Source organism: Hyla sarda, chromosome 3 (genome assembly GCF_029499605.1).
Source record: "Hyla sarda isolate aHylSar1 chromosome 3, aHylSar1.hap1, whole genome shotgun sequence".
Classification (NCBI taxonomy): domain Eukaryota; kingdom Metazoa; phylum Chordata; class Amphibia; order Anura; family Hylidae; genus Hyla; species Hyla sarda.
In genome coordinates, this window is record NC_079191.1 from 429,751,795 (window position 1) to 429,774,294 (window position 22,500).

The 22,500-nt window shown below is 47.0% G+C and overlaps 1 protein-coding gene across 3 annotated transcripts in view; it reads left to right on the forward strand.

Annotated features, from left to right (window-relative positions):
* Positions 1-22,500, forward strand: part of NVL (nuclear VCP like) — a 102,768-nt gene that overhangs the window by 57,611 nt on the left and 22,657 nt on the right. For all 3 annotated transcript variants that reach the window (XR_008891728.1, XM_056568464.1, XM_056568463.1), the window contains exons 15-17: positions 872-976; positions 1,570-1,632; positions 4,575-4,694. Coding sequence is in view for 2 of the 3 variants with exons in the window: in XM_056568464.1 (XP_056424439.1) it covers positions 872-976; positions 1,570-1,632; positions 4,575-4,694 (288 nt within the window). In the remaining variant the exon portion in view is untranslated. The remainder of the gene's footprint in view (positions 1-871; positions 977-1,569; positions 1,633-4,574; positions 4,695-22,500) is intronic.

The following is a 22,500-nucleotide window of genomic DNA, read 5'->3' on the forward strand; positions in this document are numbered from 1 at the left end:
CCCGACCTCCTATCCCGACCTCCTCTCCCGACCTCCTATCCCATAATATGTGCACCAGGTATTGAAATCTCTCCAGCCGTACAGAAGTTATGTGGGAACATACATTTCCCGTAGATTTGCATGGGACTTTAAACGAAAACCCCGACCCTCACAAATGGGGGTAGTTAAGGGTTAAATTAACTATCCTATATTTTAAGTGGACATATAAGTAACGTGGCCAAGTATTATGGAAATATCTCCAGCCGTTTGGAAGTTATGCAGTAATATATATTTCCCATAGACTTGTATGGGACTTTAAATATAAACCCCGCCCCTGGCAAATGGGGGTGAGTAAGGGGTAAATCCCCTATCCTAAGTTTCATTTTAATATCTTTAGCCGTTTGGAAGTTTTTGTGGAACATACACACATACATACACGTTGAGTTATATATATATATATATATATATATTTATATATATATATATTTATATATATTTTTATATATATAATATATATATATATATATATAATATATATATATATAAATGTGTCTATCCATCTATCTTAATCAGGAAAAAAAAAAGCTAATTTCTTCCAAAAACAGCACCACCCCGTTTCTCAGGTTGTGTGTGGTATGGCAGCTCAGTCCCACTAAAGTGATTGGAGCTAAGTTTTAATAGCACACACAACCTGAGTGAGGACTGTAGTGTTGCTTATTTTTTAATTACATTTTTTTATAGAAGAAATTAGCTCTGTTTCTCTATTCCTGAATTAACCCAATTTATTGGGCACATTGCATGCACTAGCTGCCCATTGTTGGGGGTGTTGTTCACATGTAGTAGACATGAAGACCGTCTGTAATGCTTTATTCTCTTCTTCTTCTCGCTTCAGGCACCAGTGAGGAATCCGGAGCAGTTTAAGGCCCTCGGCCTCATGGCTCCGGCAGGCGTCTTACTAGCGGGACCCCCAGGCTGCGGCAAAACATTACTTGCTAAGGTATAAAAAGCTCTCTGCTTAGATCAGTGGTCTCCAAACTGCCGCCCTCCAGATGTTGCAAAACTACAACTCCCAGCACGCCCGGACAGCCAACGGCTGTCCGGGCGTGCTGGGAGTTGTAGTTTTGCAACATCTGGAGGGCCGCAATTTGGAGACCACTGGGCCTATAGGTATGTGCTTGTGTCTCCATGGTAACAGACTACAAACAAATTCTGTGTAGTCTGACCGTCGTGTTACTCCTACCCACTGCTTACATTCACCTGTCCTCAGATGGAAGTGTTACAAGACCGTAGCATCTGACTACACAGGGTATTTCATGTAGTCTGTAACCATGGAGACACCTAGTTCTGCCTATGAGCTGTGTGCACAAAACGGTATATATTGAGTGCGTGCCTTTTTTTTTTTTTTTTTGCGCTCTCTGGTGCCTACAGCTGTATTGTGCACGTTGTTGTTGTTGTGGCTGGATGCGGGTGACGGCTTTGATAGCAACAACTGTCGTCGCACATGGCGGGTGCCTTTCGCGTCGCGCCAGTCTGTACCAGGATGAGGGTAAATAAGTCGTCCTGTCCAAACACTGATCTCTTGCCTTGCAGGCGGTAGCGAACGAATCGGGACTGAACTTTATCTCGGTGAAGGGGCCTGAACTCCTGAACATGGTGAGTTGGGCGGAGACCGCGGCTCCTGGCAGCGGTTGTCGCGTTGACGGTGCGGATCACATGTGATTAGATATAAGGCGTGAGATATTCTGTACGCACGAAAAGGGTGGGTAGGACATGTGGATATGTGTGGATCATTGTTATATATCATCCATTAACTTCCCAGCTTGTCCGGAGGAAAAGTTGCTGTGTTGCCCATAGCAACCAATCAGATCGCTTCTTTCATTTCTGACAAGGCCTGTGAAAATGAAAGAAGCGATCTGATTGGTTGCTATGGGCAACTCAGCATCTTTTCCTCTGGACGGGTTTTGATAAATCTCCCCCCCCCCCCCCCCATGGTTCCTATATCAGGGCAGATATATTTTAGGTTTACCTATGCCAATAAATGTCCGCCATGTATTATAGAGTCACTCCTACCAGCACCTCTTCATTTTGGCTATTAGACGGACCCCATTCGGGACCCCCTGTTCCCCTCTGTTTGTTTGTTGCTCTCATATGCCCTGAGCATAGAAAAAGGGGATGTCCTGTTATATGGTGAAAACCTAAAAATTATACAATGTACCGTATATCCCGGCATATAAGATGACTTTTTAACCCCGAATTTTCTTCTGAAAAGTCGGGGGTAGTCTTATGCGCCGGGTACTGAGGTCCGGGATAGGAAAACTTCTGATTATCTGCCCGGGCCGGCTCCCGTGTGTGGCTGCAGGCGGGGGCCCGGCCAGAGCAGGTAAAAACTAATACTAAAAACCAGGGGGCCTCCAGCTGTTGTAAAACTACAACTCCCAGCATGCCCTTTGCCGTGCTGGGAGTTGTAGTTTCACAACAGCTAGAGGCCCCCTGGTTTTTAGTATACAGTATTAGTTTTTACTTGCTCTGGCCGGGCCCCCGCCTGCAGCCACACACGGGAGCCGGCCCGGGCAGATAATCATAGGTATTCCTATACCTGACATCCCTGTGTCACGAAAAATGTTTTTGGGACATAAGGATGTCCGCCGATCACTTACCATTCCCCGGCATCCTCCTGCGGTCCGGTCCTCCGTCTCTATGGTTGTATGCACGGGACGTCAGTGACTTCCTGTGCGTACAACCATAGAGGCAGAGGAGCGCAGGACCAGGAGGACGCGCGCCGACCGAGGCCTGGTGAGTAACTGATCCGGTCACCGCTCCTCCGGTCCCGTCACCTACTGCTATGGTCCATAGGCCATAGCAGTAGATGGTGACCCGGGCCGGAGGAGCGGTGATCGGAACACTGTGGGGGCAGCATACAGACATACAGCCTGCAGCCATACACTGTATATGGCTGGAAGCTGTATGTCTGTTGGGGGGAGCTGCCAATCTAATGTGGGGGGAGCTGCCTAATATTGTGGGGAAACTGCTGACCTAATGTGGGGGGAGCTGCCTACCATTGTGGGGAAACTGCTGACCTAATGTGGGGGGAGCTGCCTACAAATGTGGGGGGAGCTGCCTACAAATGTGGGGGGAGCTGCCTACAAATGTGGGGGGAGCTGCCTACAAATGTGGGGGGAGCTGCCTACAAATGTGGGGGGAGCTGCCTACAAATGTGGGGGGAGCTGCCTACAAATGTGGGGGATGCTGACCACAAATGTGGGGGAAATGCTGACCACAAATGTGGGGGAAATGCTGACCACAAATGTGGGGGAAATGCTGACCTAATGTGGGGGGAGCTGCCTACAAATGTGGGGGAGTTGCCTACTAATGTGGGGTAACTCCCGACCTATTGTGGGGGAGCTGCCTACTATTGTGGGGGAACATGATGCCTACCTAATGTGGGGGGAACTACAAGGTACCGTACATCGCGGTAGGAGGGGTAGTCTTATATGGCGAGTATATCCCAAACTCTATATTTTAACTGTAAAAGTCAGGGGTCGTCTTATACGCCGGCATATACGGTATAAAGTGACCTAAAAGGACTTTAAAGGGGTACTCCGGTGGAAAACTTTATTTTTTTTTATTTTTTTTATATCAACTGGTGCCAGACAGTTAAACAGATTTGTAAATTACTTCTATTAAAAAATCTTAATCCTTCCAGTACGTATTAGCTGCTGAATACTACAGAGGAATTTATTTTCTTTTTGGAACACAGAGCTCTCTGCTGACATCACGAGCACAGTGCTCTCTGCTGACATCTCTGTCCATTGTAGGAACTGTCCAGAGTAGGATAAAATACCCATAGCAAACATATGCTGCTCTGGTCAGTTCCAGTGGGCAGAGATGTCAGCAGAGAGCACTGTGGTCATGATGTCAGCAGAGAGCTCTGTGTTCCAAAAAGAAAAGAATTTCCTCTGTAGTATTCAGCAGCTAATAAGTACTGGAAGGATTCAGGTTTTTTTAATAGAAGTAATTTACAAATGTGTAAAATATCAAGGTAGAGGTGCAGGGAGAGCACACATGGGGAACAATATCGCCTAATGGCGTCTGCAGGCAAGGTCCGCGGTGACCTCCGATACCAGTCTCCTGCAGGGTGCACGTACAAGATATGAAGTATCAACTAGTACAACAATAGGAAACGTAGGTGCACTCACCGCAGAGTTAAGACTGTCACATCTCGGTATCGGGTAGCCGGGTCACAGCATTCGGCGCTGTTGTCTTGTGGCGCTCAGAGGCTCTGAGCGCCACAAGACACCAGAGCCGAATGCCGTGACCCGGCTACCCGACACCGGACACAGAGATGCGACAGTCTTGACTCTGCGGTGAGTGCACCTACGTTTCCTATTGTTTTACTAATTTACAAATCTGTTTAACTTTCTGGCACCAGTTGATAAAAATAATTAAAAAAAAATTTCCACGGGAGTACCCCTTCAAGAAGTATATTAGAAAGATTAATGTGGAAGAGGTGTGCAGATCAGTTCCTATAGGGGACACCCCCCTTTTAAGTTCCAGTGGTCTTCACACATTCAATAATGAATCTTTTCTTCTTTCAGTACGTTGGTGAAAGTGAACGCGCCGTGCGCCAGGTCTTCCAGCGAGCCTCAAACTCCTCCCCCTGCGTCATCTTTTTTGATGAAATTGATGCTCTTTGCCCTCGAAGGTCCAGCCACGAAGTAAGTGATTTTGTCCTTTCCGCATTTCCCGCTGCCATAAGGACCAGTTCACACTAAGAATATCCGCCCAGGATTCCCGCTTGAAAATTCCGGGTGCGGAATCTGCTTTGCAGCAGCCTCCCATTGCTGAATTTCTGACGAAGGAATTAACAATCCTTTAGGCAGAATTCCATTTGGACTGCATTGCCGTCAATGCACGCTGCACAGGTCCTGCTGCACAGAGGTCAAGGTGGAAATGTTCAGTGTGAACGTACCCTTAGAGAAATGTCGTATCACATGTTAGCCTTTTAAAGGGGTACTCCGCTGGTCAGCGCTTGGAACAAACTGTTCCGAAAGCTGGCACCGGCAGCTCGTGATGTCGTAGCCCCGCCCCTTCATGACGTCACGCACCACCCCCTCAATGGAAATCTATGGGAGGGGGCGTGATGTCTGTCACGCCCCCTCCCATAGATTTGCATTGAGGGGGCGGGGCGTGGAGTTGTGAGGGTGCGGGGCTATGACGTCACAAGCTCCAGCGTTCGGAACAGTTTGTTCCAAACGCTGACCAGCGGAGTACCCCTTTAAGTGAATGGGTGCCCCTATTCAAACAGAATTTGGACACCTATCCCAGCCTGTCTGATGACCTCAAAGGGGTTATCCCGGGATAGAAAAACAGAGCTAATTTCTTCCAAAAACAGCACCACGCCTGTACTCAAGTTGTGTGTGTGGTATTATAACTTGGCTCAATTCACTTCAATAGAACTGAGCTGCGATGCCACACACTGCCTGAGGACAATATTGGTGCTTTTTTTTTGGAAGAAATTAGCTCTGTTTTTCTAACACTTTTTTTTTTTAAAGGGATTTATCCAGCGTTGCAAATGTTAATACACTGCTACGGCTGGATGGTCTCCCCTTCAGCTCCTTCCAGTCCCTGATCTCTTCTGCTTCCTGCTCCTTAGATATTGCACTCGATGCAGGACCTGCCAGCTCATCCAATCACTGGGCGAGACAGGACACCGCTGCGGCCAGTGATTGGCTGAGCAGGCAGGTCCTGCTTCGAGTTTGTAAAACATACATTCAAAATCAACAGAAAATAAAAATTCAAAGGGTTATCCCAATTATAATGTGACCGATAAGGGTTAGCCAGCAATAGAAAAACAGAGCTAATTTCTTCTATAAAAAAAACACACACACAGTAAACAGTGCTACTATTGTTCTCAGGTTGTGTGTGGTATTTCACCTTGACTCCATTCTTTTCACTGAAATTGGGCAGCCATACCTCACACAACCTGAGGACAGGGTTTTTTTTTTTTTTTGTGTTTTTGTTTTTTTAAAGAAATTAACTGTTTTTTTTTAAATCCATTGCAGCAGAAGAACAGTTTTCCAACCAAATGTTTTTATTTTCCTACCAAATTCGAAAAGGAAGCGGCTTTGAAAAGTTTTCCTTAACCCCTTCCCTCCCCAGGACGTGTGGGTACGATTGCCGCTGCGAGGCTAATTAACCCTTTAGATCCCGCGATTAAAGCTGATACCTGATGGACCTAAAGCCGGCAACACTGGTTGCCATGGGTGATCGGGACCACCGCAGGGCAATCGCGTGGTCCCGATCACCTTAACTGCTGAAGGAGAAGATGAAAACGCAGGAAACTAAAAATCGCTGCATAATTAAGGGGTTAAAAATCTGCTATTGTTTTTGTGTCTACAGTTTATGCGCAGACTTGTGTCTCCATGGTTACAGACTACAAACAAACCCTGATTAGTCTGATCCCACCCCTACTTCAGTGTTTCCCAACCAGGGTGCCTCCAGCTGTTGCAAAACTACAACTCCCAGCATGCCCGGACAGCCTTCGGCTGTCCGGGCATGCTGGGAGATGTAGTTTTGCAACAGCTGGAGGCATCCTGGTTGGGAAACACTGCCCTACTCCTTCATTAGCTGCCTAATGAATGCAGCTCAAATGGGATCAGACTATACCGCATTTGTTTTGTAGCTGTAACTATAGATCTGCATAGGCTTGCATAGGAGCTGCGTGCACAAAACGGCAGATTTTTAATTGCGGGTCAGGCTTCTGTCATGAAGATTTTTGGCATGCCTGCCCATCATTATCTTTTCCTGCTTTTACTGACTAATCTCTACTGCAGGGAAAGATTTATTACTTTGTCAACTATGCAAATAGGTTTTGCATTAAAGGGGTAGTCCAGTGCTGAAAAAACGTATCCCCTATCCTAAGAATTGGGGATAAGTTTCAGATCACGGGGGCAGCAGCTGACACTCCCCCTCAATACTGCACTATGGCAGAGCCGGAGATTGCCGAAGGCAGCGCTCCGGCTCTGCCATAGAGTTGTATTGAGGGGGCGTGTCAGCTGCCGCTTCCTGCGGTGGTGAACACGCCCCCTTCCCGCGGGCTGCCGGGGCCCCGTACAGGAGATCTCGTGGGGCCCCAGCGGTCGGACCCCCTGCGATCTGAAACTTATCCCCTATCCTTAGGATACAGGATAAGTTTTTCAGCACTGGATATCTTTTAACCCCTTAAGGACCAGGCCCATTTTGGCCTTTAAAGGAGAACTACGGGATTTAACATTTTATCCCCTATCCTAAGGATAGGGGATAAGTTTCAGATCGCGGGGGGTCCGACCGCTGGGGCCCCCTGCGATCTCCCGTACGGGGCCCCGGCTCTCTGCATAGAGAGCGTGTGTCGACCACCGCACGAGGCGGCGGCTGACACGCGCCCTCCATTTACTGCTATGGGAGAGCCGACGCGCTGCCTTCGGCAATTTCCGGCTCTCCCATAGCAGTGTATGGAGGGGGAGTGTCGGCCGCTGCTTCATGCCGTGGTGAACACGCCCACTCTAACAAGAGAGCCGGGGCCCCGTACGGGAGATCGCTGGGGGCCCCAGCGGTCGGACCACCCGCGATCTGAAACTTACCCCCTATCCTTAGGATAGGGGATACATTTTTCAATCCCGTAGTTCTTCTTTAAGGACCAGACGAATTTTATTTTTGCATTTTCGTTTTTTTCCTCCTCGCCTTCTAAAAATCATAACTCTTTTATATTTCCATCCACAGACCCATATGAGGGCTTGTTTTTTGCGTCACCAATTGTACTTTGTAATTACATCACATATTTTACCATAAAATGTACGGCGCAACCAAACAAATATTATTTATGTGGGAAAACTGAAAAGAAAACCGCAATTTAGCAAATTTTGGAAGGTTTTGTTTTCATGCTGTACACTTTCTGGTAAAAATGACGTTTTCTTTATTCTGTGGGTCAATACGATTAAAATGTTCTCCATGTTAAATGCTTTTCTATAATTGTATCGATTGAAAAAAAAATCTCAAACCATTTTAACAAAATTAGTATGTTTGAAATTGCCCTCTTGTGACCACCTATAACTTTCTCATTTCTCACTTTCTCTAAAAATGTATTATTACTTTATTTTTGTGAATATAATTGTGACATGTACGTAAAGGTGCGTTAAGTACCACGTCACCATGACGTCCATTTACGTCCATTGTCGTTAAAGGGGTACTCCGGTGGAAATCTTTTTTTTTTATTTTTTTATTTATTTATTTTTTTAAATCAACTGGTGCAGAAAGTAAAACCGATTTGTAAATTACCTCTATTAAAAAATCTTAATCCTTCCAGTACTTATTAGCTGACAAATACTACAGAGGAAATTTTTTTCTTTTTGGAACACAGAGCTCTCTGCTGACATCACGAGCACAGTGCTCTCTGCTGACATCTCTGTCCATTTTAGGAACTGTCCAGAGCAGCAAATGTTTTCTATGGGAATTTTCTCCTACTCTGGACAGTTCCTAAAATGGACAGAGATGTCAGCAGAGAGCACTGTGTTCATGATGTCAGCAGAGAGCACTGTGTTCATGATGTCAGCAGAGAGCTCTGTGTTCCAAAAAGAAAAGTATTTCCTCTGTAGTATTTAGCAGCTAATAAGTACTGGAAGGATTAAGATTTTTTAATAGAGGTAATTTACAAATCTTTTTAACTTTCTGGCACCAGTTGATAAAAAAAATAAATAAATAAAAAAAACTGTTTTCCACCGGAGTACCCCTTTAACCCCTTAAGGACAAGGCCCATTTTGGCCTTAAGGACCGGAGCGTTTTTTGCACATCTTACCATTGTCACTTTAAGCATTAATAACTTTTACCTTTCATTCTGATTCCGAGATTGTTTTTTCGTGACATATTCTACTTTACATTAGTGGTAAAATTGTGTCGATACTTGCATCATTTCAAAATTGAAAATTTAGCATTTTTCTAACTTTGAAGCTCTCTGCTTGTAAGGAAAATAGACCTTCTAAATACATTTTATATTGATTCACATATACAATATGTCTGATTTATGTTTCCATCATAAAGTTGAGATGTTTTTACTTTTGGAAGACACCAGAGGCTTCAAAGTTCAGCAGCAATTTTCCACTTTTTCACAACATTTTCAAAATCAGAATGTTTCAGCGACCAGTTCAGGTTGGAAGTGGATTTGAAGGACCTTCATATTAGAAATACCCCATAAATTACCTCATTATAAAAACTGCACCCCCAAAGTATTCAAAATGACATTCAGAAAGTGTGTTAACCCTTTAGGTGTTTCACAGGAATAGCAGCAAAGTGAAGGAGAAAATTCACAATCTTCATTTTTTACACTCGCATTTTCTTGTAGAACCAATTTTTGAATTTTTACAAGGGGTAAAAGGAGAAAAATCTTCCTAAAATTTGTAACCCAATTTCTCTTGAGTAAGCATATACCTCATATGTCTATGTAAAGTGTTTGGCGGGCGCTGTAGAGGGCTCAGAAGGGAAGGAGAGACACTGGGATTTTGGAGAGTTAGTTTTTCTGAAATGGTTTTTGGGGGGGCATGTTGCATTTAGGAAGCCCCTATGGTGCCAGGACAGCAAAAAAAAAAACACATGGCATACTATTTTGGAAACTACACCCCTCGGGCGAACTACAATGCTCAGAAGAGAAGGAGCGCCATTGAGCTTTCGGAGAGTGAATTTGTTTGGAATGGGAGTCAGGGGCCATGTGTGTTTACAAAGCCCTGCGTGGTGCCGGAACAGTGGACCCCCAACATGTGACCCCATTTTGGAAACTACACCCCTCACAGAATTTAATAAGTGGTGCAGTGAGTATTTACACCCCACTGGCGTTTGACAGATCTTTGGAATAGTGGGCTGTGCAAATGAAAAATTACATTTTTCATTTTCACAGACGACTGTTCCAAAAATCTGTCAAACCCCTGTGGGGCGTAAATGCTCACTGTACCCCTTATTACATTACATGAGGGGTGTAGTTTCCAAAATGGGGTCACATGTGGGGGGGGGTCCATTGTTCTGGCACTATGGGGGCTTTGTAAACACACGTGGCCTTCAATTTCAGACACATTCTCTCTCCAAAATCCCAATGGCGCTCCTTCTCTTCTGAGCATTGTAGTTCGCCCGCTAAGCACTTTACATCCACATATGGGGTATGTTCTTACTCAGAAGAAATGGGGTTATGAATTTTGGTGGGCTTTTTTCCTATTTTCCCTTGTGAAAATGAAAAATTTAGGGTAACACCAGCATTTTAGTGAGAATTATTTTTTATTTTTTTTTCATTTTCTCATCCAAATTTAATGAAAATTCTTCAAACACCTGTGGGGTGTTCAGGCTCACTATACCCCTTGTTATGTTCCGTGAGGGGTGTAGTTTCCAAAATGGGGTCACATGTCGGTATTTATTTTTATGAGTTTATGTCAGAACTGCTGTAAAATCAGCCACCCCTGTGCAAATCACCAATTTAGGCCTCAAATGTACATAGTGCGCTCTCACTCCTGAGCCTTGTTATGCGCCCGCAGAGCATTTTACGCCCACATATGGGGTATTTCCGTATTCAGGAGAAATTGCGTTACAAATTTTGGATGTCTTTTTTTTTATTTGCTTTTACCGCTTGTGAAAATATAAAGTATGGGGCCACAAAAGCATGTTAGTGTAAAAATTTTAATTTTTTTACACTAACAGGCTGGTGTAGACCCCAACTTTTCCTTTTCATAAGGGGTAAAAGGAGAAAAAGCCCCCAAAATTTGTAGTGCAATTTCTCCCGAGTACGTAAATATATGGCCCTAAACGTTTTCCTTGAAATACGACAGGGCTCCGAAGTGAGAGAGCGCCATGTGCATTTGAGGACTAAATTGAGGATTGCATGGGGGTGGACATAGGGCTATTCTACCCCAGTGATTCCCAAACAGGGTGCCTCCAGCTGTTGCCAGTCAGTGGCTGTCCGGAAATGCTGGGAGGCTCCGTTTTGGAAACACTGCCGTACAATACGTTTTAAATTTTTATTGGGGGGGACAGTGTAAGGGGGTGTATATGTAGTGTTTTACCCTTTATTATGTGTTAGTGTAGTGTAGTGTTTTTAGGGTACATTCACACTGACGTGTTACGGTAAGTTTCCCGCTAGGAGTTTGCACTGCGGCGAAAAATTTGCCGCAGCCCAAACGTGAAGCAGGAAACTTACTGTAAACCTGTCCGTGTGAATGTACCCTGTACGTTCACATGGGGGGGCAAACCTCCAGCTGTTTCAAAACTACAACTCCCAGCATGTACTGACAGACCGTGCATGCTGGGAGTTGTACTCTTGCAACAGCTGGAGGCACACTGGTTGGAAAACCTTCAGTTAGGTTCTGTTACCTAACTCAGTATTTTCCAACCAATGTGCCTCCAGCTGTTGCAAAACTTCAACCCCCAGCATGTACTGATCACCTAAGGGCATGCTGGGAGATGTAGTTATGCAACAGCTGGAGGTACGCAACTACAACTCCCAGCATGCCGAGACAGCTGTTTGCTGTTTGGGCATGCTGGGATTTGCAGTTTTGCAACATCTGGAGGGCTATAGTTTAGAGACCACTGCACAGTGATCTCCAAACTGTGGTCCTCCAGATGTTGAAAAACGACAAATCCCAGCATGCCCAGACAGCAAACTGGTATGTGGGCATGCTGGGAGTTGTAGTTTTGCAAGATCTAGAGTGTTACAGTATAGAGATCCCTGCAAAGTGATCTCCAAACTGTGGCACTCCAGCTGTTGCAAAACTACAACTCCCAGAATGCCCAAGCAGCTGTCTGGGCATGCTGGGAGTTGTAGTTTTGCAATATCAGGAGGGCTACATGTTAGAGACCACCGTATAGTGGTCTCAGACTGTAGCCCTCCAGATGTTGCTAGGCAACTTACCGGCTTCCGTACGATCCAGGGAGCCGCATAGCCGTCCTCTTCTGCCGCCTGCGGCCACCCGCTGCCATCGCCGACGGGTAAGTGGACTTCGGCTCCGGTCATTTCCCCGATCTGCCCCTCCTATTGTGGGTGGGCAGAACGGGGAAAACGAAAGTAAACCCCCTGCCCACCGATCTGCTATTGGTCATCGCTTTTGAGGCCCAATAGCAGGGATAGGAGTTGGTTTTGCAACATCTGGAGGTCCGCAGGTTGAAGACCACTGGTATAGGAGGTAATACTCAGGTGTCCCGGCCGCTCCGGACCCGTCACCGCTGCCCTGGATGTCGCCCTCCATCGCTGTCGCCGCGTCCCTGGGGTGTCCCCGTCGCTCCGGAACATCTCTGCTGCCGGGTATCCTCGCTCTCCGTCGCCGCAATCACGTCGCTACGCACGCCACTCCTATTGGATGACGGGGCGGCGTGCGCAACAAAGTGATGACGATGAAGGAGAGAGCGGCCATGCAGGGGATCCCAGGAGCAGACACCGAGGAGGCAGGTAAGGTCCCTCCTGGTGCAGCCGGGTTAGTGTCACTTTCGCTTCAGACGCGGCGGTCAGCTTTGACTGTATTAGCTGTGGGACCCGGCCGTTGATGGCCGCAGGGACCGCCGCGATGTGTGTATTCGCCCATTTTTGGGGAAGAAAAAGAGCGTCTTATACGGCGAAAAATACGGTATATTCCAAGTTTCTGGAGAATTTCCCTGCGCTCTTGTAAAGTCTTTGCTCTAGGCCCAGGACATTTCTTAAGAGGGGGAGGTTTCTTGTGAATAGGACACTGGCGATTAGGGTCTTTTTCTTTGTCATCCACAACGCCCTGATCACTAGGGGAGGTAGTGGAGGGTGAGATGTCTGTCCTCTTGACAGATATTGCTTTCTTAAAGTCTCTATGCTTAGGTGCTGTGTTATCATACCTTGATGATGAGGAGGATGACGCAGGCAAGTTGGGTTCGCTGAAGCTGGGGTCATTTCTCATCCAAGCGTGATCACTAATGAACCTGCAAAAGTGTGAGAATGGAGGAAAAGATAGGTTATAGTCTCCTTTGTACTTTGAGGATTTCTCTTGTAGGCCGTATGGAAGTTTAGACACCACTGGGTTGACGCCATGAGCGGTGTCCAGGTAGACATGGATCTGTCTTTGCCAACTCTAGCTCTATGAGGGGGTCACTTAGATTTTACAGCTTGCCATAGTCTTTGTTTTTTGGGAAGTCTTGCAGTCTCTTGAATAGAGCGCTTTCTATGGCTTCAGAGCAACCATAGGTTTGCTCAAGTCTTACCCAGACCTGCATTTTGGTGGTCAACGGGTACTGTTCTCAGTCTTTTAACACGATCTGCAGATTCTGGTCCCAGCCACTTTATGAGCAAATCAAGTTCTTCCTTCTAGTAAGGTTGAGATCAGCAATAGCAGCCTTAAAGGACAACTGTAGTGGAACACTTTTATATATGCCCGGGCCTCAAAAATAAACAAAATAAACTCATACATACCTTCCTACGAGCCCCCGTTGGTCCGGTACAGGCCTCACGGTCCGGCAGTGCTAACGTCATTCCACTTCCTGGGGACGGGGACGCCGCAGAGCCGTCGGCGTATCACTGGCTGCAGCGATGTCCCGCCCGGCCTGTGATAGGCTGAGTCATGTAAGGAGCTCTGGCCGGCTTCTTACATGACAGTGGGCTCAGCCTATCACCGACTGGGGGGGGCGGGACATCGCTGCGGCCGGTGATACGCTGACGGCTCTGCGGCGTCCCCGTCCCCAGGAAGTGGAATGACGTCAAAACTGCAGGACCGTGAGGCCTGTGCCGGACCAATGGGGGCTCGTAGGAAGGTATGTATGAGTTTATTTTGTTTATTTTTGAGGCCCCGGGCACGGGCATATATAAAAGTGTTCCACTACAGTTGTCCTTTAAAGGTTGATCTCCAGGCCCTGTAGCTCTCTGCACAATCGTCAAACCTTGAGAGGCTTGTGTTAATGAGCGCACGGCGCACCATATATCTGGCAAAGTCATTCCAAGCTGATTTCTCACTCTTTGGTACCAAAGTAACTTGTGGAACCCCTCGGGTGTGAAAGTTCTCTGGTGATGTAGGGTGAGGTTTACCAGGGTAAGATGATGTAGCATGAGCGTTTAACTGTGGTGCAGTCTCTAAGGCTTGTGATGGCCGTGACTGTCACCGGAAGTCGCGTTGTTATTGGCCGGAGTTGACGTTTTCTGTATAGAAATACTTATGTTGCAGACTTGAAGAGGCTCAGGCATGTGGCGTTGAGAGGTCGTGTTGAGAGTCAGAACAGTGTTGTTAGTAGGAGGTACAGGAGATGACTCTGTATCTTTGCAAATGTTATACTTTAGTAGATATTCACTGGTGCGTTCAACTGGATCTGCCAGTTCTGCTGGGATAAGAGAGTCTGAAATAGTGCTTAGTCCCATTGCTTGTTCAAGGACTTTCAATCTTGCCAAGGAAATTGCTTCCTCCCCTTCCATTTGCAGAATCTTTATTTGGGAATCTGCCCCTGCTTTTTGAGCTACCGCTTCTACCTCTGCTTGCTGAGCTACCTTGCGTGTTTCTACCTCTGCTTGCTGAACTACCTTGAGTGCTTCTACCTCTGCTTGCTGAGCTACCATCTCAGCGTGGCGAGCTGCCTTGGGTGCTTCTACCTCTGCCTGCTTTCTGGTAAAAGAGCCTTGCGCATTTTTTACTTCTGCATCAGCGCCAACATCAATTAGCTTGTCTCTTAAAGGGGTACTCCGGCGCTTAGACATCTTATCCCCTATCCAAAGGATAGGGGATAAGATGACGGATTGCGGGGGTCCCGCCACTGGGGACCCCCGTGATCTTGCACGCCGCACCCCGTTTATAATCAGTCCCTGGAGCATGTTCGCTCCGGGTCTGATTACCGTCGATCACGGGGCCGCCGGTGTGTGATGTCAGGGCTCCGCCCCGTGTGACGTCATGCTCCGCCTCCCTCAATGCAAGCCTATGGGAGGGGGCGTGACATCACACGGGGGTGAAGGCATCGGCCCTGTGGTCGCCGGTAATCAGACCCGGAGCGAACACGCTCCGGGGACTGATAATAGACGGGGTGCGGCGTGCAAGATCACGGGGGTCCCCAGTGGCGGGACCCCCGTGATCAGGCATCTTATCCCCTATCCTTTGGATAGGGGATAAGATGATTAAGCGATGGAGTACCCCTTTAATGTTGAATTTCTGGAGCGAGAGGATCTAGAAGAAAGTGCAGTGCTCTTGGTTGATGTGGATCTGTGAGATCTGGTCCCCAACAGTTGAGAAATGCGGAGTTCTGCCTTAAGCTTAGCATTTTGCGCTGTGAGGTCCCTTTGTTGGTTCAGTGCATTGGTCCTAGTCAGTTCTGCTGAAGAATCCTCTATATTAGTCCTGCAAGAAAGCAAAGTATTTTACAGACAGCCGCTGGTAGTGTTTATACGCAGCAAATAGGCGATTTAGAGTCTCTTAATTCAGCCGGTTGATCATTAAAGTTTGGCAAAACGGACATGCAGTGTGAGGTTGTGTCCCAGAGGTCTGGCAGATTACTGGAGAACTCCTCTTTAATGGCTTCATAGTTTTCCCTGAGTTTCTGTGTCAGTATTTTGTATGTTTGGGTCTAACACTCTGTTCGGTAATATCTGCCGGATCTGTTCCCTGTACGGCTGCCAGTTTGATGGCATGATGTATCTGTGTTGGTTCGGCCATAAAACAGTGTTCAGAGCCTTGTATAGACATTTTTTACTGTTTTGCGAAAAAAAAGTACTGTCTCTTTAAAAGGGTACTCCGGCCTTAAGACATCTTATCCCCTATCCAAAGGATAGTGGATAAGAAGACTGACCGCGGTTGTCCCGCCGCTGCGGACCCCCGCAATCTTGCACGCCGCGCTGCCTTACAAACTGCCGGGTGCCGACGTCACACTGGGGCGGAGTCGTGACGTCACGATACTCCGGCCCCCTGGTCGGCACCCAGCGGGACCCCCGCGGTCAGACATCTTATTCCCTATCCTTTGGATAGGGGATAAGATGTCTTAGGGGCCGAAGTACCCCTTTAAGAAGACAAACAGCAGCTTAGCCAGCTGAGGTGACACAGTTCAATGTAGAGAAACGGTTTTCAACATTCACGTGACTTGTAGTCAGCTTGTGCGACCATGTGCTTCACAAGATGGCGGATGGCACTGAGCTTGATTGCAGATTAAACGGATAGCTTCGAAGAGGAACGCCGGTCTCAGTGTGGCGCTGGACACAGATGGTATACACGAGTGGATAAAAGCAAGGTAGTTTATTCTCCCATCATGCAACGCGTTTCCCTGCAACAGCAGCTTCATCAGGCATCATGCCTGATGAAGCTGCTGTTGCAGTGAAACGCGTTGCATGATGGGAGAATAAACTACCTTGCTTTTATCCACTCGTGTATACCATCTGTGTCCAGCGCCACACTGAGACCGGTGTTCCTCTTCGAAGCTATCCGTTTCATCACTATACAGTGATCCCTCAACTTACAATGGCCTCAACATACAATAGTTTCAACATACAATGGTCTTTTCTGGACCATTGTAAGTTGAAACCAGACTCAACATACAAATGCTACAAAGATCTGTGAAACGTGTCAATGGCCGAAAGAACCGACTGGTAAAACCCCTGTATTACTGAAGCGTATGCACTGACTGGTGTCTGGTAGCGCCCCCTACAGTACAGGGAGGTATTACATGCTCCTTTGGATACCAGGTGAGGGCAACTCCATGTTACTTTTTTAGGACATTACGTGTTCTGTACAGGACCCCGAAGAAGCTCCTGTCCTCTACATAGACCAGTGTTTCCCAAGCAGGGTGCCCCCAGCTGTTGCAAAACTACAGCTCCCAGCATGCCTGGACAGCCTTTGGCTGTCCGGGCATGCTGGGAGTTGTAGTTTTGCAACAGCTGGAGGCTCCCTGCTTGAGAAACACTGACATAGACAGTGATTTACAGCTCCCAGCAGATCTTTCTTACTTTTATATGTAAGGATTTGCTTTATCTATATTAGTTATCTACTTATTTTTCTTTAATCATCACTTTTTTCCTATTTTTTGGATGACATTTTGGTGCCTTTAGAACCAATTACCAGGTTTCCATAGAGTTCTGGTCTCAACATACAATGGTTTCAACATACAATGGTCGTCCCAGAACCGATTAATATTGTAACTTGAGGGACCACTGTACTTGACCGGCCGGCTGCGGACACTACCATTATTGTTGTGTATGTGGAAACACAACCCCTATAGGTGTGCGTTGAATTCACATTCTATACACCTAACAGGTTTGTCTTTTAATGCACCAGGGGGCGCTGTACCCCATTTTGTCTGATTGCAGATTAGGCGCACACGTATACACGGCAGGCTGGAGGAATTCTACGCATCTTTTTGACTATTCTGATTCAGATTGTTGTGATAGCGATCCATCCCTTGTAAGACCTCTATGCCTGGCCTGAATAAGCAGATATAACCACTGCGGACAATCCTGATCAGATCGCTGAACTCGCCAATACTGTTTTCATCCACAAGATGGTTTATTCTGTACGTCAAACAGGAATACAGCAGAATGAATGGATTTCAGGATTATGCGGTCAAAGGATGATACTTTCCTTAGTTTAGCATGGAGAATACATGAGTCCCTGATACATGTGGCAGATGCAGGCAGCCATGACACAGGAAGTGATGCCCTAAGCAGGGGTGTGGCTACATACAAAGGAAATGAGTCATAGCTTTCAGGAGAGAGAAACATGTGCATTACCAAAAAAAGGCCACAAGGTGGCAGCAAATAACTAACCATAGAAAAATCCATAGGAAATGGATCAAAGAATAAACTACCGTATATACTCGAGTATAAGCCGAGTTTTTCAGCACGATTTTTCGTGCTGAAAACACCCCCCTCGGCTTATACTCGAGTGAACTCTCCACCCGCAGTGGTCTTCAACCTGCGGACCTCCAGAGGTTTCAAAACTACAACTCCCAGCAAGCCCGGGCAGCCATCGGCTGTCCGGGCTTGCTGGGAGTTGTAGTTTTGAAACCTCCGGAGGTCCGCAGGTTGAAGACCACTGCGGCCTTCGACATCATCCAGCCCCCTCTCACCCCCTTTAGTTCTGTACAGTACTCACCTCCGCTCGGCGCTGGTCCGGTGCTGCAGGGCTGTCCGGTGAGGAGGTCGTCCGGTGGGATAGTGGTTCCAGGCTGCTATCTTCACCGGGGAGGCCTCTTCTAAGCGCTTCGGGCCCGGCCCCAGAATAGTCACGTTGCCTTGACAACGACGCAGAAGTACGTTCATTGCCAACGTACTTCTGCGTCATCGTCCAGGCAACGCCTCTATTCTGGGCCCGAAGCGCGGAGAAGAGGCGCCCCCAGTGAAGATAGCAGCCCGGAACCACTATCCCACCGGACCACCTCCTCTCCGGACAGCCCTGCAGCACCGGACCAGCGCCGAGCGGAGGTGAGTACTGTACAGAACTAAAGGGGGGTGAGAGGGGGCTGGATGATGTCGAAGGCCGCAGTGGTCTTCAACCTGCGGACCTCCGGAGGTTTCAAAACTACAACTCCCAGCAAGCCCGGACAGCCGATGGCTGCCCGGGCTTGCTGGGAGTTGTAGTTTTGAAACCTCTGGAGGTCCGCAGGTTGAAGACCACTGAGGGCGGATGATGACAAGAGGATGATGACAAGGGGATGATGATGATGATGATGATGAAGGGGGGGTGTGGGATGATGACAAGGGGATGATGAAGGGGGGTGGGGATGATGACAAGGGGAGGATGAAGGGGGGGGTGTGGGATGATGACAAGGGGATGATGACAGGTGATGATGATGAGGATGTTAATGATGGGTCTGGATGATGACAGGGGGGGGATGATGTATTTCCCACCCTAGGCTTATACTCGAGTCAATAAGTTTTCCTGGGATTTTGGGTTGAAATTAGGGGCCTCAGCTTATACTCGGGTCGGCTTATACTCGAGTATATACGGTATATACATATATACATATATACATATATACATATATACATATATACATATATACATATATACATATATACATATATATATAAAAAATAAAATGTGTGTGTGTATATATATTTTAGTAAATTTGAGTAGCCGTAATATTAATTAATATTATTATTCATTGTCTTAAATATTATTACTATTAATTATTATTATATTTATATTAAAAAAAAGAATATATATATATATAGATGCAAATCAAAATATTTTGCAGTAGCTTGTAATACCTTTTTTATTTTATTTTGTAGAGACAATATTCTGTTAGTCCAATAAAAATGGTATTACAAGATAATGCAAATTAGATATATCAATAAATATAATAATATTAATTAATAGTAATATTTAAAACATAATGAATAATATTAATTAATATTATTACGGCTACTCAAATTTACCATACAATAAATATATATATATATATATATATATATATATATATATATATATATATATATATATATATATATACCGTATGTATGTGTGTATGTATGTATATATATATATATATTATGGTATATATGAGTAGCCGTAATAATATTAATTAATATTATTCATTATTAATATTAACTTAAATATTACTATTTAAAAAAAATAATGTGTTTATATATAAATTTTAATTTTTTATAAAAAACTTTTTGATTTTGCAATTGATCAACAATATAAAAAAAATATATATAAGGATATATTCACACATTGTAGCGTTTTTCTGCAATTGTCCCATTCATTGGCATGAGGTTTCCTGAAATTCATGCGCGTGCACGAAAATAGCCCCAGTATATCGGATGCATATGCAGTCACAGAAATTTGTGCAACCTAAATTTTTATGGGGTCGGTCCTCATCTCTGGTCAGCCATGAATACTGGAGATACCATGCATGCTTATTGGGGGGAGGGGGGGACTATATAGGGGGGAGACGTCTGTGCAGGTAAAGTATGGTCAACCTTGACGTCCATAGGCCAGTGGTCTCCAAACTGTGGCCCTCCAGCTGTTGCAAAACTACAACTCCCAGCATGCCCGGACAGCCAGCGGCTGTCCGGGCATGCTGGGAATTGTAGTTTTGCAACGTCTGTTTAGAGACAGCTGTCGGATACGAGAACTGACAGCTGGCCCGCTTCATCTTGCATTATCCGCTACGAGGTCATGAACCTATTTCATCACTACTTTTGCACAGAAACCCTCTGTATTATTTTACCTGAAGTTTAACATTTACCGGGCGTCTTTCCAAGTCCATTACTCAGAAGCGGTCATCTTACTAGGAAATTCTATGGAAATGACCGTGTAGCAATAGACTGTTCCCCGCTTCATTTACATGCAGCTGAGGACCTTATGAAAATGCTGTGTACAGAGGATTAAGTATCCCGTGACACGACTGGTCCGGAGCCATTATATAGAGTACAATACGTTCATTGTGGGATCCGGGACCGGTGAGCGGAGATGAACAATGTCACCTATATATAAGTACGGGTCCACTTAATGTGCACATGGTCTTCATACATTCACATCCTTTTGTGTATACAGCTCCTGTACAGACCTGTGTACGCCAGGTTGATGCAGCTTCTTGTTTACAGACGACAGATAAACCCTGGGTGTAGTCAGATCTCACAGTCACGTAATAGCGACTGTTTCCATCCCCAGGCAGTATATAGGGTATAAGGAGGTCATACAGCGCAGGTTATACAACCATCAGCCATAACCTTAGAAACCCCCGGTCTAATATTGTGTCGTCCCTTAACCTTAAAAACCCCCAGTCCCTTGTACTCTGAGAAATCAAGGCCCAGACCCTATATCCCTGTGAGGGGAACCCCTCCAAGACCAGACCCTATATCCCTATGAGGTGAGCCCCCTCCAAGATCCAGACCCTATATCCCTGTGAGGTGAGCCCCCTCCAAGATCCAGACCCTATATCCCTGTGAGGTGAGCCCCCTCCAAGATCCAGACCCTATATCCCTGTGAGGTGAGCCCCCTCCAAGATCCAGACCCTATATCCCTGTGAGGTGAGCCCCCTCCAAGGCCCATACCCTATATCCCTGTGAGGTGAGCCCCCTCCAAGACCAGACCCTATATCCCTGTGAGGTGAACCCCCTCCAAGACCAGACCCTATATCCCTGTGAGGTGAACCCCCTCCAAGACCAGACCCTATATCCCTGTGAGGTGAGCCCCCTCCAAGACCAGACCCTATATCCCTGTGAGGTGAACCCCACCACGGCCCAGACCCTATATCCCTGTGAGGTGAACCCCACCAAGACCAGACCCTATATCCCTGTGAGGTGAACCCCACCAAGACCAGACCCTATATCCCTGTGAGGTGAGTCCCCCTCCAAGACCCAGACCCTATATCCCTCTGAGGTGAGTCCCCCTCCAAGACCAGACCCTATATCCCTGTGAGGTGAGCCCCCTCCAAGACCAGACCCTATATCCCTGTGAGGTGAACCCCCCACCAAGACCAGACCCTATATCCCTGTGAGGTAAGCCCCCCACCAAGACCCAGACCCTATATCCCTGTGAGGTGAGCCCCCACCAAGGCCCAGACCCTATATCCCTGTGAGGTGAGTCCCCCTCCAAGACCCAGACCCTATATCCCTCTGAGGTGAGTCCCCCTCCAAGACCAGACCCTATATCCCTGTGAGGTGAGCCCCCTCCAAGACCAGACCCTATATCCCTGTGAGGTGAACCCCCCACCAAGACCAGACCCTATATCCCTGTGAGGTGAGCCCCCTCCAAGACCAGACCCTATATTCCTGTGAGGTGAACCCCCCACCAAGACCAGACCCTATATCCCTGTGAGGTAAGCCCCCCACCAAGACCCAGACCCTATATCCCTGTGAGGTGAGCCCCCACCAAGGCCCAGACCCTATATCCCTGTGAGGTGAGCCCCCACCACGGCCCAGACCCTATATCCCTGTGAGGTGAGCCCCCTCCATGGCCCAGACCCTATATCCCTGTGAGGTGAACCCCTCCAAGACCAGACCCTATATCCCTGTGAGGTGAGCCCCCACCAAGGCCCAGACCCTATAACCCTGTGAGGGGAGCCCCCACCACGGCCCAGACCCTATATCCCTGTGAGGTGAGCCCCCTCCATGGCCCAGACCCTATATCCCTCTGAGGTGAACCCCTCCAAGACCAGACCCTATATCCCTGTGACGCACACGACTGTCCACATGATGGAGAACATCATCCATCAGACCGGGCGCCTTCTTCCATTGCTCCAGTTCTGATGCCTGTTGTAGACCCTTCCGGTGGGGGACAGGGGTCACATGGACGCTTGGATCTATCGGACATATTTGTATCATAGACAGCAGGAGATTTTTCAGCAGTTTTCTCTACAGCAGCTCTTCTGTAGGATCAGACCAGACGGGCCTTCCCCCTCCCCCACATCCATGACCCTTGGGACCCCCATGTCCCTGTCCCAGTCATCTTTACTTGGATACTTTTGGTCATTACTAACCACTTCATACCAGGACCACCTGACAAGACCTCTGGAGGTGATCAGACCCGCAGTCTACACATCACTATTCTTTCCTTTGTCACAGTCGCTCAGATCCTTACACGTCCTCGT